Source organism: Canis lupus, chromosome 27 (genome assembly GCF_011100685.1).
Source record: "Canis lupus familiaris isolate Mischka breed German Shepherd chromosome 27, alternate assembly UU_Cfam_GSD_1.0, whole genome shotgun sequence".
In the NCBI taxonomy this organism is placed as follows: domain Eukaryota; kingdom Metazoa; phylum Chordata; class Mammalia; order Carnivora; family Canidae; genus Canis; species Canis lupus.
Genome location: NC_049248.1, coordinates 44,078,100 through 44,094,364, shown reverse-complemented (window position 1 = coordinate 44,094,364; position 16,265 = coordinate 44,078,100). Strand labels below are relative to the sequence as shown.

General features: G+C 54.1%; 1 protein-coding gene and 1 long non-coding RNA gene across 2 annotated transcripts; both read left to right on the top strand.

Annotated features, from left to right (window-relative positions):
* Nucleotides 1-6,674: 6,674 nt before the first annotated feature.
* On the top strand, nucleotides 6,675-8,982 carry LOC119866301. Its single transcript, XR_005380167.1, has 4 exons — nucleotides 6,675-6,887; nucleotides 7,596-7,715; nucleotides 8,312-8,359; nucleotides 8,840-8,982. It is a non-coding gene; the product is annotated as an uncharacterized LOC119866301 (long non-coding RNA).
* A 300-nt stretch (nucleotides 8,983-9,282) lies between these two features.
* KRT5 (keratin 5) lies at nucleotides 9,283-15,650 on the top strand. The gene is given in 10 exon segments (NM_001346035.1): nucleotides 9,283-9,952; nucleotides 10,509-10,723; nucleotides 11,489-11,549; nucleotides 11,660-11,755; nucleotides 12,349-12,513; nucleotides 12,900-13,025; nucleotides 13,274-13,494; nucleotides 14,480-14,514; nucleotides 14,975-15,069; nucleotides 15,071-15,650. Coding segments are annotated over 10 exon segments (1,794 nt in total). The 5' UTR covers nucleotides 9,283-9,394; the 3' UTR covers nucleotides 15,293-15,650.
* Nucleotides 15,651-16,265: the final 615 nt, after the last annotated feature.

Below are 16,265 nucleotides of genomic sequence, written 5' to 3'. Positions count from 1 at the left end.
AGGCATGCCGCATGCTTCTCAAGGAGTAGTACCTCAGTCAAAATCTCAACACAAAGAAAGGGCAGTCTCTGTTTTCTGCCAACCAAGACGACTATGGGGCTTTGGGAAGACGAACAGAGACCACTCTATTTGGGGTTAGCCCCCTGGGGACTGTCTGGGAAAGGGTGGGGCCATTTGCATTGCCTCCCTCACATGGAACTGGACCATGGGGAAATGTCAGCATTTGTCCAAGGTCCTCAGGGAGACGCCAGCTGTGGTGTCATATTCCAAGACAGACACATTCTTCACCAACTGTCAGGCTCTTCCTTACGAATTGCCATCTTGCCTTTCTTGGCCACACCAGTGTGAAGATCTATAGCTGGTAGCAGGTGATGGGGGGACAACCTAAGGTGGACAAAAGCACCAAGTGAAGTCAGGTGGCCAGGAGATGAGGCCACCGGCTGACAAGACCAATCCCCCCCCCCCCCAAAAAAAAAAACAACCAGGACAAAGCATGACAAGTAGAATGTTCTTTACCAAGAAGCCTGGGCCCAGCCCAAGAGGCCAGGTTCCAGGATGGAGCAGACATGAACTTGATGGCTTATGCTCTTCAAATAGTAACCAAAAGATGGGTTGAATTCCAGCCTGGGTCCCCCTACCCTCCGCCAATGAGTAAGCACCTGCAACCATCAGTTTGAGCTCAATATGTGGAGTGGGCAAGTAGATGAGACTTGAGGCGATCCTGTGCTGTGGGCGGCTTTTGGAGAGGGGCTGTGAGGAGAGGAACTGGGAGGGAGGGGCGGACAGGCCTGGGTGGAGGAGATAGGGGCGAGTCTTGAGGTTGGGAAAGGGTTAGCTGGGTGTGGTGTGGAGGATAAAGAGTAGGTTCCTTGGCCAAAGCAGAATCTGGATAGAGACAGTGTATTTGTTTCCTGTTGTTGCTGTAACAAATGGCCAGAAACTCAGTGGTGGAAATAACAAAACCTGAGGTCATCGCTCTAGAGTCGGCAAAGGATATCACTGGGCTAAAATCAAGGTGTGGGCCAGGCTGCGTTTGTTCTGGAGGCTCTAGGGGAGAATCCATTTCTCTGCCTTTTGCAGCTTCTAGAGGCCGCCCACCTGCCTTGGCTCTCAGGTCCCATCCTCCCTTCCTCAAAGATGGCAATGGTGATCTTCGAGTTTGATGTCACTCTGACCTCCCCTCTGCCCCCCTCCTCCACATTTTCAGGATGCTTGGGATTATACAGGACCTATCTAGATAATCTAGGGTAATTTTAAGAGTAGCTGATTAACCTTAATTTTTCCTGTAGCCTTAATTACCCTTTGTCATGTAGCATGACATTATCTGGGTTGTGGGGATTAGGGCATGGACCTGTGCCCACCACAGATGGTAGTAGGAATGGTGAGGAAGGGGGATCCAAAGGAATGAGGGTGTGAGTATAAGGCCAATAGGAAGCTACTGTGTGTTCTTGAGCAAAGGAAGGCCACACTTTACCAAGTGACTGGGGGTAACTTCGATTCTCAGGGTTAATGTGAGATCACTTTCCAGACTCAGAACAATGGAGACATGTTATATCTGAGGTCTTGCAGACCATAACACGTTATTGTTCTCTGCTGAGGGCAGCGTGCCAACCTGCAGGAGGCCATGGCTGGCGCCAGAGTGAGGGGCCCCAGCCCTCGGGGATGCCCAGGTCAGCTGGCAGGCAGGGATTGCCCAAGAGGCTGGATAGGTCATGACGTTCCGACTGGGAGGTATCTATTGCCATTGAGTGTCTCCCTGACCCTGAATGGTGAAGCTGTCCTTTCCAAGGAGGTCTGGGGGGTGAGGAGGTCAGTGGGTGGGACAAGCCCTTGAGGCAGACTCAAACCGGTTGGGGCTCCTGGGCTGCTGAGGAGGGAAGTAGGGCATGGTGGGGGTGGTGGGAGGGGGGGTTCATTATGAATGAAGCTTTTGTTCACTCCTTAACACATACCCTGTCTGGGAAGGCTGATGGGTAGGTAAGGGGAGAACACCCAGGCCTCATAGATTTGGAGAGTCAGAAGGTCCCACCTTGCGGGGGGCATCATGGTGTTGATGGCCTTAGAGGTGCCTCCAGAATTTCTGCTTGAAATTTAGCAGGTGATCTGGTTGGGAAAGGGCGATGGTGTGACAGAGCCAGCTCAGGGCTGGTGTGCACAGCAGCACACCGTTTTCATTTAAGTGGTATGGTGACTTGAGAGGTGCTGCTGTTGGAGAGCATGAGGGTGCTGGGCTCCTCGGGGTCTCCTGGGCGTCACCACTTAGGCGTAGGTTGGGCCGGTTGAGAACATAGGCACTAGGATCGGCCAGACCTGGGGTCAGATCTCAGGCTTGACATTTACCAGCTGATGACCTTAGACACAATTCCTCTCTGGGGTTCAGAGAACAGGAATGATAACAGCTTTATGGCCTATGATAATGTGAGTAGTACATCAGACAACGCACGGTCGATCCTAGCACAATTTCATGAGGCTACATTTCTGAGTGAGCTTGGGTTCGTTTCTTTTCTGAGTGGGGTGGCCTCCCCCAAGGAGTTGGTCTAATCCCTGGGGCACTTGGTAGCTCGCCCATCCCAAAGAATCAAAAATGCCAAATAACCCTCATGCTGGGTCACCCCTTCTCATCTACTCATCTTCATGGCCTCTGTTCCTCTGGAGCAAAGTTCTGGGGGACCCTATCTGGATGTCGTATAGGGAGCTTCAAGGGCGGGAAAGATGAGCAATGGAAGGACAAGCTGGAAGCCAAACCAAGACCCTGGGCCCCACATGTGGCATTGGGAGAAGTGGTTGTCAGACACATCTCTGCCATCTGGGATGAACTGCTGCCGAGGCATCTGGGCCTCTGCCCCGTGTCTGGTGCTAGGGACATAGGGAGGGGAGTACAGTAGGCCATCCCCAGGCTTCAGCCCCAAGAACATCATATAAGATGACCCCAATCCACTGGAGTCTTGCCCTGGAGTTCCAGCTGCCCCACCCCAGGCCCTGGCAGTCCCAAGCAGGGAAGGGTCTCCCCAAGGACCACACCTCTATCCCCACTCAAGGATCCAGCCTCCTCCCCACCAGGGCTGCTGCAAGATGCTAACACACGCTGACTGCTGGGTGGCATCTGAGGTCCTCCGTGTTTGTCCCCTCACAGGCTTGCCAGAGACCAGAGCGGCTGCTGAGGTCCTCGTCGGGTCAAGTCAGACAACAGTAAGTCAGGCGTTGCGAGCCAACAATGTGAGCATCAACGATGGTGAAGACGAGGGCTTTTGGAGTCACGCTTTCCTGGGTTCATATCTTGGCTCTGCCACCAGCTACTTAGGTTCTCTGGGTCTCAGTTCCCTCATTTGTAAAATAAGGATAATAATTGGCTCACCTCATGACGTTGTTAATGAGTTGCTACATCCAGACCTGTGCCTGGCACTCAATCCGTGCCGTATAAATGTGCCTGTTGTCACTGTCTTTTGTCACACCACCAAACTCATCCTGAGCTCTGACCCATCCCATGTCCTGAGTCGTTCGGGATCACGGAAAGTCCAGTTTCAGAGAGGCACCCCGTCCAGCCATTGTCAGACGCCCACTTGGAACAGACTCCCTGAGAAGCCTCGGGGTCTTTGCCCCGTGTGGTGTGGCAGTGAAGCCAAGACACAGAGAGAATCAGAGACAGAGACAGAGAGACAAAGACAGAGACAACACTCAGAGTAACTGTCCTTTCAGCATGAAAGCTGGGGAGTGGCTGGGCCCTGGGGTAAGGGTGTGGCTGGGTCCACCTGGCAGGACCGTGGAGCTGAGGCTGAACAGCCATGGGAATCCAGGGACCAGGTGGGATGAGGGACAATGGGAGCCCTTGAGAACTGCTCCAGCGGATGTGGACTGAGTACACAGCCAGCTGTCTGTCCAGAGCACAATGTGGTCTGGACACAGGCAAACAGTCATGTGATTCTCGTTCCTTCTATCAGTGGGAGGAGGGATGGGAGAGGGGCAGGAGGAAAGAGGTATCACTTGTTCCTCTTCCACCTGGTACCAGCACCCACAGCCTGGAGGAACCAGGCGACCAGGGACACATTCCTCAGGGGGGCAGGAGGACATCAAAGGCCTCCATGCTGACTGGCTCAGAGCCTAGTCTCCACCCGCCCTTGCTCGGCCACCCGCTGTCCCCCGGCGGGTGATGTGGGTCACCATCCTGGGCCCGGCGAGGAGACTGGGGGGCCCAGCCCTGTTCTGAGATGCGGTGTCTCCCCTACCAGCCACACTCCCATGCTGGCAGCCCGGTGCATGCCCCCCCCCACCGACCCACCCCAACTGCCCGGTGTTGAATGAAGAAACGATGACATGATTGGTTCAAGAGTTTTCTCAGTTGCCTTGGACATTGCGTCTCTCTTGGAAAACGCTAACCTGTTTTCACAAGCCCTCAACAGAGGCTGTCAGCCCCATGGACAGTGAGCGAGGCCGTTCCTGCGCCTGTGGGGGGTGAGGACAGGGTCCGGGGCGCAGTGCTCCTGGACCAGGGAGGTGTCCCTGTGCCTCCGGGACTGTCCCAGCTCCCAGTGTCTCCTGGGATGGCCCAGGGGCTTCTTCTGCCCACATCCCTACACCGTGGCCCATACCGGTTCACCCCCACGTGATTCCAGCTCACCCCGAGCTGGGGGGCTGGGGGGGGCAAATGGAAACCAGTCTCCGTCCCCATGCCTTGCACTAGGGCAGGACGAAGTGGCAGTGCCCCGAGCAGAGGCTCCGGCCAAGAGCACAAGCCCAGCCTCTGCCTCCGTCTTCCCTTCCCTGGTCGTGGCCACTGCGAGGTGAGTAGGATGGAGAGGGAGGGAGAGAACGTGCAGGTTAGGGATGCAAGGGGGGCTCCCTACAGCCTCTGACCCCATCAGGATGGAAGCCTGGCATGAAGGAGTCATGTCCCTGCCTCTCCTTCGTAGAGAAAGTGCTGCAGGTTCCCAGAGTTCCAGGCACACTCATACCCACGTGTAAGGACCCACGCAAATGCCAAGAAAGCGGCAAAAGCCCTTCTCTGCTTCGTCACCATTTTCGATGCACAGATGCAAAGTCTGTAGGACAGACACTGCCTTGCATGTGGTGAGGCCTCTGTAATGTTTATTGGAAAAAAATAAAGTCACCGTCCATGAGAAAGCCAAGCGCAGAGGGTTTTGCTGTATATCCTTTTTTAAGTCCCTCTGACTAATTAAAGTATTTGTTGATTTCCAGCCCATAGTTTCAATCAACCCAGGGGGATTTTCAAAGGCTTTGGTGTGCCATTGGCAAAACACCCTTCGAATGAGGGAAGAGCGTTCTCCAGACTTGCAGGGGCCTGTCGGAGGGCAGCTCGGAGCTCCGTCCCACAAGCGCCAATCGCCTGCGCGGTGTGAGGGGTGGGGGCCGGGGCTGCTCCCCAGGCCCCCCTGCATGTTTGCCGCACCCTTCCCGCCAACCCCGGCCAGCTCGAAATCCCGACTCCAGCTCGCACGGGGCCCCTTTCCCTCTGCATCTGCGGACCGCGCTTCCTCCCAGCTCCCTGGGGGAGACCGCAGTGCAAGGCGAGGTCGGGTGTCCAGGGTCCCAACAGCGCAAGGGCTGCCCGGGGACCAAGATGCGGCCCAGAGGAGGCGCACAAGCTTCTCTACCGATGCAGCAGCCTACAGTTTGGGTGAAGCCCTTGCACAACAGAAGTCAACCCCAGGGGCCCACTATCACCATGACCCGAGTGACAGCAAGAGGGCATCACCCCCAAAACCCACCCAAGTCAAGGCTTGCTTGGCTGCTTTGTTTGTGGACCTTTGCATTCCTACCCAGCTCTGTTTTCGGTCGTGGGGGTTGACAGTCCCGGGAGAGGCGGGGTGGCCCTCGGGGCAGCACAGGGCCGAGGGAGGGTGGGGTGGCCGATGCAGATCCCCAGTCCACAGAGGCGCCGGGCTCCTTGGCGGCCCTGCAGCCCTGAGCATCTAGCTGCCCTCAGCCTTGGGCGGGGTGGGGGCAGGATTCCGCTGACTCTGGGTGGAGGCAGGAAAATTCTTCCGTCCGTTCCTCCCCGAGGCAGGGCTTTGTGAGGAGGTGCCGGGGCTGGCACGCAGTCCACCTGCCCTTGCCCATCCTGCCGGGTCTGGCTCAGAGCTCCCAGATGGGGCCGCCAGCCGCTGCCCAGTGAATAGGGTGATTCACACTCCAACTATTGCTCCCCACTTTTCATGCTGAGCACACACGGGATAGGAAGCCCGCCAAGGCGAGGATACTACAGCTTGCTTTCTCCCCCAGAGGGGTGCGTGGAGGCTGGGGCAGGGCACAGGGGCTGCTGGGGGGCTCAGGGGCACAGCTCTCAGGACCGAGGGTGGCGGGAGAAGAACGGAGCAAAGTCCAAGGGAGGGAGAGTCATAGCTCTGTCTGCAGAGGGTGCCCAGGCTAGAGGGGACAGGGGACCCACCTTCTGGGCATAAGCAGGTGGTTGGGACTCTGAGACTCAGCATGGGGCGAGGGAGGGCCTCACACCAAGATCTGGGGAAGGAGTGGAGGGAGATGTCCTATGTCTGTCGGTTCCATTAAAAAAAAACAAATGTTTGCTGAGCCCTCCCCACCCCGGTGTGTGCAGCCGGGCTGAGCATGTGACGGCGATGTGAAGCGGAGCCAGGTGTGTGCCCTAACCTCGGGGAGTGTCTGGCTCAGTGAGACCTGGGGTAAAACCATGTTCTGTTACCTGTAGGTTCTACTCCTCATTGCACACCGATTGCAGCGGGGCTGGGAAGAGGGGGCCCTGGGACATTTATCCCCTGCCCGCCTGCTCCGCGAGGGAGGCTAGGGTGTCCTGCTCCCTCCGTGGGGACACCGGAGCCGGCCGCTAGAGCTCACTTAGCCCAGCATCCGTCTTTTGCTGATGGGAAAAGCTAAGCAACGTGTGCTGCCAAGACCTGGTAACTCCCTCTGTGGGCGCCCAGCAGAGGAGCTCGGGAGCTCCCAGTAATCCCAGTCTTCCTGCTTCGGAAATGCCAGGCCGGGGCGGGACTGGCCCGCACTGTGGTGTCCCGGGGGGGCCCCCATTATCTGTAGCACTCCCGGTCTGGCACCGCAGGAGGGGCTGCCTTCCTGCATAGGGGGTAGCGGAGGGTTCCCATGAACCTCAGACAGAAAAGCGCCGCTTCCCCCCACCCCAGCCCCAAACACTCGCTGCCACAGTTACTCGCCACCCACACACCTTGGGTTCCTGGCATTGAATCTGAGCTTGGCACACTCTAGAGGTTCTCAGACTGGCCAGGATGCATTCCTGTTCCACCGAGTCCTTCTCTTTCCTCTACACAGCTGGGGGGTGGCGGGGTGGGGGGGGAGGGATGGAGTGAAGAGAATGTCCCAGTGTCTCGGGCAGGGTGGGGCTTCCCTGGGGCATACCCAGGACCTGTGAGGGGGCGGGAGGGGGCGCGTACCCGGATGGTGGTCCCCCAGTGGAGAGGGGGAACCACGCTAGGGGTCCCCAGGCACCTGCTTTCGCCTTGGATCTGCTCCATCAGGGGCTGAGAGTCCCCCCAGTAGGTCTCAGGGTCCCCCGGACACACACATCTGTTCCCCGAGGGGCAGCAACGTGTGAAACTGGTGAAGTCGGTAAAACTAATCTCTGTGAGTCTCAGGAGTTCTCCAGGCGGGGAGGCAAGCCAGACCTCGTTGCCCAAGACTTACGAGGCGAGCTCTGGCCATCGGTCTGTCTGTCTGGATTTACCTGTCCACTGCTGGCTCATCACAGCCCTCTGGTGAGCGAGCACATCCGAGCTGATCCCAGCAGCTTAGGATCATTTTCCCACAGCCACGGGTTCCCTGGAGCCAACCACAGGCCTGACTAGAGATTCTTGAGTCTGGGCTGGGTCCTCATTCCTTTACTCTTGAGAATGTACTCCCTCGGCCCCAAGGCTTTCAATCCACCCCCCGTTCCCCCCAGGGCACCCCCACACCCTGCCCCTGCTCTTAATGGCCCAGTGCTCCCAGTGCTGAGTCTTGGGGTGGCCCAGAGGCGGCCCCAGTCAAGTCTGCGGCCAAAAGGAGGGTGTGGTGTAAGACGGACACTTGCTAAAACCTACCCAGCCCCCAGCTCCTCCATGTGGTGCCACGGCCCCCTGGACTAGCAGGGCGGGGGGGTCTGGCGGGAGTCCCCCCTGAAGCAGCCATGGCAGACGGTGATGCCAGCTGCCCGGTCCCCCAGATCTGCTCCACGCGGCCTCTGGGGCAGGACGACCCATAGACTTAGAATGCCACTTTCCATTCCCCTGGCCCTTCAGGGAACTTGGGGCTGGCGCTTAGAAAGCACAGCAGTCCCCGCTGCCTGCAACGGGGTGGTTCTCCGTTATAACAGGCCGGCGGATTCTCAACATGTTCCTGATGAGATTAGAAGCTCCTGCAGGTATGTGTTTGTGGCAGCCTTCAGCCTGTATCAACAGATACGATGACTCATTTCTTCCCCGGTGGAATAACTGAGGGCTTGCTGGAACACACCTGGGGGGCTGGGGCAGCAGACGGAGCAGCTCCCTCCGAGGAGGGACGTGACCGCCAGGCTGAGTCTGGGGACCTTTTATGAGGGATTGCATGGCTCTGTGAAGCCCCCGCAGGGTCCTGTAGAGGCCCAAGAGCAAGGGGGAAAGGTCAAAGCCACAAAAAACACTGACTCGGGAGGAGCTGCGGAGGGATAGGCCTGCCCCTGTAGGGCTCAAAGCGACATAGACCCCGGGGTGGAGGATGTCCCACATTCCCTGCTTCTGGAGCTCGTGGCTTGGGGAGACAACCAGAGAGCCTGCCCAGTGGGCTCCGGGATGATAACTTTGCCTCCCTCAAGAACGGGGATCCTGCAGTCAATCCAAGTCAAAATGTCTATTTTCCCCTCTAGCACACGGCTGGGATGTCAGCAACCCTCCGCCGGAAAGAGTAAAATAGAGCAGATCCCTGGCCCTGGAGGACTCCTCGGCCTCCAATTCATGGGCAGCGCGCCCTGCGCTGAGGTGGCTGGGACACTGGCCGCCCGGACACTGGCCAAAGTAAGTGACCCCTTGTCTCTGGTGCTCCTTCCTGGGTGCTCACAGCCCCGGGCCCCCACGGCGAAGAGAGACTGGCTGGCAGCTTCGCCAACTCTCTGCCAAGACATCAGCGCTGCAAGGCAAGGTTATTCCTAACCGAGCACAGCCTGCCAGGAAGCCAGCGTTTGCACCCCACACCACCGTGCAGGTGTGCCGGTGAGCTCACAGCTGCCCCCCAGGCATGCCCAGCCCACTTAATCATTCACAGCTCGACAGCTCTCCCGCCCAGCCCAGTTCTAGGGAATAAAAAGGGGGGACTGCAGCTCCCGGGTAACAGAGCCACCTTCTGCGTCTTGCCGCGCTCTGTTCTCGCCAGCACTCCCAACCTCTAGGGCCCACTACTCTTGCTCCACCAGGAACAAGCCATCATGTCTCGCCAGTCGAGTGTATCCTTCCGGAGCGGGGGCAGCCGTAGCTTCAGCGCTGCCTCTGCCATTACCCCGTCTGTCTCCCGCACCAGCTTCACCTCCGTGTCCCGGTCCGGGGGTGGCGGTGGCGGCTTTGGCAGGGTCAGCCTAGGGGGTGCTTGTGGAGCAGGTGGCTATGGCAGCCGCAGCCTCTACAACCTGGGAGGCTCCAAGAGGATCTCCATCAGCACTAGTGGTGGCGGCTTCAGGAACCGATTTGGCGCAGGTGCTGGTGCTGGAGGCGGCTATGGCTTCGGAGGTGGAGCCGGGAGTGGATTTGGCTTTGGCGGTGGAGCTGGTGCAGGCTTTGGGCTCGGTGGCGGCGCTGGCTTTGGAGGTGGCTTCGGTGGCCCTGGCTTCCCCGTGTGCCCTCCCGGAGGCATCCAAGAGGTCACGGTCAACCAGAGCCTCCTGACTCCCCTCAACCTGCAAATCGACCCCACCATCCAGCGGGTGAGGACGGAGGAGCGCGAGCAGATCAAGACCCTCAACAACAAGTTCGCCTCCTTCATCGACAAGGTGAGCGGGATCCTTTGTGAAAAACCACCACGCGTGTGGAATAAATGCCAAAGAAAGTGGGAAGAGGGGAGATTTTCTGACTTGGTGCAAATATCTTCATAGTTGGCAGGTTTTTTCTGTGTATTTTTCTGGATTTGTGGCCCATTTTCTTAGTTAGACTGCTAGTTGGTCGCTTAGAAGAGAGGAGCTCATTTCTTCCCCTTCAGAGATGACCCCATAAGGGCTCCTCGATCCCTGTGGGGGCAAAGAGTAGAATTCTGTGCTTCCTGGAATAGTGCTGATTAAGTAGAAAGGTAGATGAGTTCATTGGGCAGGAGCCTGAGGGCCTGCACCAGTGTCGCGGGCACCAGTCACCAGTCATCCAGCTGTACCCAGGTGACCCACAGAAGAGTGGGGGCAGGCACCTCATTCTGGACCTCCACTCCTGGGGCTCACAGCCAGGTGCTGTTGCATGGAGAGGTGTAGGGGACCAGTGCGAAATGGGAGAAAAATGGGAGAATTGATGATGGAAACATGAAATTCAAGTTTCTCCACCTTTAAACTCCGTCTCCTCCAGGTGCGCTTCCTGGAGCAACAGAACAAGGTCCTGGACACCAAGTGGACTCTGCTCCAGGAGCAGGGCACCAAGACCGTGAGGCAGAACCTGGAGCCCCTGTTTGAGCAGTACATCAACAACCTCAGGAGACAGCTGGACAGCATCCTGGGGGAGAGGGGCCGCCTGGACTCGGAGCTGAGGAACATGCAGGACCTGGTGGAGGACTTCAAGAACAAGTGAGTTGCAGGGAGCAGACACAGGACCGGTGATGTCTTCTTGGCACCAGATGTGCTTGATAACCAGGCGGCTTGCTGCTTTTGCCTTCCCCACGGGCTAGACATGTATACCTTCCATGGGCACCTGAAGTCCTGGAAAAAGAAAATGCAGTCCATGTTTAGAAAGTACCAGCCCCAATCTCAGTCCCTCGGTACCACCAGTATTTGGCCACCAGTCAGAGCAACAAGCTCACTCGATGCCCTTGGTATGACCTGGTGAAATAAGCCATCATGTAATCCTTGCTCTTTGGGGCTTTTCTCCCCAGTGTAGTCAAAGTCCACAGTTCAGGCTCTCTGATGGATTTTCTCCAAACCTAACTTAGTGGCTCAAATAATTTATTTAGTCCTTGTGGAGCAGCAGCTGGGTTGGTAGCTTTTTTGGTTTGTTTTCACAAGGCAGAGAAAGCTGAAAAAAAAAAAACCTACTAGGGAAATGGACTAGATATGGAGTTGGGGAGAAACAACACAGCTTCTTTATGGGAATATTCTTGAAGCAACCGAGTGGTGACAATAACATAATGATTATCTGGTAGGCAGTTACTGAAAAACCAATGTTCTTGTGGGTAGGACCTTGTCCAAGGGCTCAGACTCCCTTTCTGCCTGTATGATCTGAGAAGACCCTTCCCAGCAGGAAGGCAGGCCCAAGTGGTCTTGATGCAATAAAGATCCCAGGTCTCACCTGTCCCTCATCCTCTGATCAGCACTCTGCATCCTTTTTACCACCAGGTACGAAGATGAAATCAACAAGCGTACCACTGCTGAGAATGAGTTTGTGATGCTGAAGAAGGTGCGTGGGTAAAAGACAGCCCATAGCCTGTGGCTATGCTGCCCTAAGGTGTTGTTCATTTAAGACAGGGTAAGAATCGGGTACAGTGCCAATCATCCCTGTTTCTCTAGGACGTGGACGCTGCCTACATGAACAAGGTGGAGCTAGAGGCCAAGGTTGATGCCCTGATGGATGAGATCAACTTCATGAAGATGTTCTTTGAGGCGGTAAGAGATGCCCCCCCATCTGGGACCCATAGACATGGGACATTACCAGGAATCAAGGGCTCCAGGATTGACGTCAGTGGTCCCTAAGCTATGGGCACACCTCTATCTCTCTTCCCTCCTTTGGTACTAGTTGCATTTTATTACTTATGAAGACAGCCCTTGGAAAAGAAGAAAGTCAATTTTCAAACAAAAGTCCTCTTCCACAGTCATTTTGCAGAGTAAAGTCTGGAGTGCGTTACCAGAGGCACGAGTATACCTTTCCTGGCCACCTCCCCTTTCTGGAGTGGCATCCCCTCTCTGTTTTCTCCCAGCCTGGAGTCCATGCGACTAGATTATTTTAAAATAAGTCAATGGCCCAAGAAGACACAAGTTGGAGAGGTTACAAGATAGGGATTTCTTGGAGGTTCAAAGTTGTAGAAGTTTTTAAAAAACTAGATCGAGTTATGATCTGGATTGTTTATTAAACTCATCTTCATTTTTGATGTAGGTGGCTATTATTCCTTTTCTCAAGTTGACATACCACAATGAGTAGAAGATTTGAATGGACTTGACATTAAATAACACAGAATGCCTGACTTCAAATCTCCCCGCAGGAGCTGTCCCAGATGCAGACGCATGTCTCGGACACATCCGTGGTCCTGTCCATGGACAACAACCGCTCCCTGGACCTGGACAGCATCATCGCTGAGGTCAAGGCCCAGTATGAGGACATCGCCAACCGTAGCCGGACGGAAGCTGAGTCCTGGTACCAGACCAAGGTGAGTGCTATGACAAATACATCCTGAGTGAGGGGATGGACATGTGTCTAGGATTCTAGGCCATTGACAAAATGCTGAGGATGGGGGTCCTGAAATCTGCTGAGGCCTCGTAGGGTCACTTATATGAAGAGTCATGTATGCATTTGCCACATAAACTCAAGATAAGGAGAATCTCATTCTGAATCCCACACCTGTGTCTCTATGAAAGCAAAGGATTAAAGGGAAAGTTATCTAAGACCAGGTCCACCTGGACAACACTGAAACTGGCCCCAGGCCTCAGATAATGACGCCACTTACCACCTCTTGGTAGTTCCTACCTGTGAGCTTTGAGAAAGTGTTTCCATGCTCAAATAAATGGGATCTTTCCTCTTTTCCTATGGCTTCAGTATGAGGAGCTGCAGCAGACAGCAGGCCGTCACGGGGATGATCTCCGCAACACCAAGCAAGAGATCTCTGAGATGAACCGGATGATCCAGAGGCTGAGAGCCGAGATTGACAATGTCAAGAAGCAGGTAGGAAGAGGTTGCAAGAAGGCAAGGAAGGGGCTTGAGCTCTGAAAGGCAGACCTATTTTGTTTTGTTTTACTTTTTATGAACACACACACACCCCCTAGAGCAAGTACAGAGCTAGAACAGCGTTTCAATGTTCCACCATCTACAGTGACCAGTGTACTGGCTTCTCCCCGGAATCCCAGAAAGAGATACAACAGGCCTAGGTCAGCTACAAAAGGGTTCCCACTCACACTTCTTTCCCTCTGTAGTGCGCCAACCTGCAGAATGCCATCGCTGATGCTGAGCAGCGCGGGGAGCTGGCCCTCAAGGATGCCAAGAACAAGCTGGCTGAGCTGGAGGAGGCCCTGCAGAAGGCCAAGCAGGACATGGCCCGGCTGCTGAGGGAGTACCAGGAGCTCATGAACACCAAGCTGGCCCTGGACGTGGAGATCGCCACCTACAGGAAGCTGCTGGAGGGCGAGGAGTGCAGGTGGGTGACATAAAGCTGACTTCAACAGCCCAGGATGGCGTCACATTTGACAAAATGGAGCTTCTTCTCCGCTACAGGGTGTAAATCACACACACAAGTGACTGCTTTCTTGTGCATGATAATTATTCTTCACTAATCCAGTTTTCCCGCCACGAACACCAAGCTGACCCACACAATGTGGCCCCAACTCATCTTGTTGACCCTCTTCCCACCACCAGTATTCCTTCTCACCCTGTTCCCACCACCAGATTCCTCTTCTTTTTTTTTTTTTTAATTTTTTTTTAATTTTTATTTATTTATGATAGTCACACAGAGAGAAAGAGAGAGAGGCAGAGACACAGGCAGAGGGAGAAGTAGGCTCCACGCACTAGGAGCCCGATGTGGGATTCGATCCCGGGTCTCCAGAATCGCGCCCTGGGCCAAAGGCAGGCGCCAAACCGCTGCGCCACCCAGGGATCCCTAGATTCCTCTTCTTCAAACAACTAAGCAACTCAACAAATGTCTTCCACATTCTTCAAGTACCCCTTCTTTTAAGAAGCCTTTCATGATTACTCGAGCTAAGTTCAATTCACTTGCCTTTGGATTCTTAAACTATTTCATTTTCTGCAATCTTCTGACATTACCCACTACCCATCCTTCCTGTTAGAAGTATGTCAGTCCATGCCAAATTCCCTCAGAGAATGTAAGCTCCTACCAGGCCCAAACTGCTTCATACATATTCATAGTTCCCACAACCTCTTACTCATGCTTTCCATATAATGGGTGGAGGAATGTGAATTACAATCTTCTTTCAATAACCTGTCTTTAGGTCAAACAGGTTGACACTTGTCTTCATTGGGAAGTCACTCGAGAGGAGAGGGCTCTTTCTCTAATTTAAGCAGCTCTGGGGCATACAGGCCCCTTGCTTATAGAACAAGCTCAAAACATGGCTAGTACTGTCTTTTGAGGAGTTTTTAACTCTTGCTTTAATTTTTTCCCCTTTTAGACTGAGTGGAGAAGGAGTTGGACCAGTCAACATCTGTAAGTACCTTTGAGCAGACATTAACAATGATGGTAATATGGGGTATTTGGGGCCAATTCAGAATCCCGTTGTTTCTGGATACTGGAAACTCCCATCCTAATATGTGGTTATTTAATATACTTAGAGAGAAGCAGGTGGTGGAGGGGAAAAAACACAGGTTGAGACATGAACCAACATGTTCATGTCTTATTTCTTAAAGGGTAGGCCCAGTATCCCATACATCCTGTGCCCTCTCCCCTCACTTTCCCTACCCCCTGAGGACTTAGCACCATCCCTTGCCTTCCATGCTCACTAACTTTCTGTTAGGGACCTTAAATAAATAGCTTAGTTCTGAGACTCATTTGCTACTCTGTGAAAGGGGCCAGGTACAGTGTTAACACTAGTGGGATCAAATAACTTGGGCACATAAGATCAATCTAGTACACTGGTCTCACCAACTTCTCCCTCCTTTCTCTGCAGCTGTCATCACAAACAGCGTGTCCTCTGCCTACGGCGGCGGCAGTGGTTTTGGTGGAGGCAGTGGCTTTGGTGGTGGCCTCGGTGGCGGTCTGGGCAGGTGGTCTTGGCGGTGGTCTTGGAGGAGGTGGCAGCGGGAGCTACTACTCCAGCAGCAGTGGAGGCGTCGGCCTGGGTGGTGGGCTCAGTGTAGGGGGCTCTGGCTTCAGTGCAGGCAGTGGCCGAAGCCTGGGAATGGGCTTTGGCAGTGGCGGGGGCAGCAGCTCCAGTGTCAAGTTTGTCTCTACCACCTCCTCTTCCCGGAAGAGTTTCAAGAGTTAAGAGCCTGCTGCAAATCACTGCCTCCCAAGAGCAGCAATCCAGCCTGAGGTGACTGCCTCTTCCAGGTGGTTGCCCAAACCAAGTTTTCCCTTTTTCTGGAGTGTAAACCACCATTTGCAGAGCCACATTCTTGGTTCCCTAAAGGGCCCAATCCCTGGTCTCTAGTCTCCCATGTCATGATTCTGTGTTCTGCTTCAAATCAGTCTTTAAGTGTCTATAACATGTTCCTTGATGAGAAAAGAATCCAAAGTTTCTTAATACCTAAACCTTCAGAACAGTGTCCCCATCCCAAACCCAAATTTTGTTCTGGTTCTGACTACCTCCAGAATGTGTTCAATAAAATGCTTTTATAATATAATCTCTTGTGCAGAATTGTTTTTTCAAGGCATATAACCAGCCTAGAAACCCCACGAGGGTCAATCTGTCCAGATGTGATTGGTTCCTTTGATGATGCATGGGGAGAATGGAATACCCTTGAGGATGGCAAACTGACCATCCTGGGTGGTCCAGAGACTCCAAGAGGCTTGAGAGAAGGTTGTTAAAGCCTCTAGAATGAAGGAGTGTCTGGTGGGCATGAATGGTAATGTCCACTGTATTGCGATTTGGACAGATTTTAGAGCTTTTTGTTGGAGAGGGGCTCCATTCAAGGTGGGCTGATTTGCAAGCAACAGCATAAATGGGCCTAAGCAAAAATTTTAAATAAAGAATATGTTACCTTCAGAACTCAAAATAGCCTAAAAGATGCTAGGACTATTCTGGTATTATGAGTACCAAGCAGGTCAATAGCTGTTTCTTGACAGAGTCAGGGTGGCTTTTGGATTACCAGATAATTTCAGGTATTTAACTGAGGCAACAAGTATTTGCACTATTTATAGAGCAGTGGCTCATCCTCTTTGTGAGCTCCTTTGTATTTGCATGTCCTGAATGAGTGTGTCCAGTAAATCTCTTCTGAGGAGCATTTGTCAGTGTAATA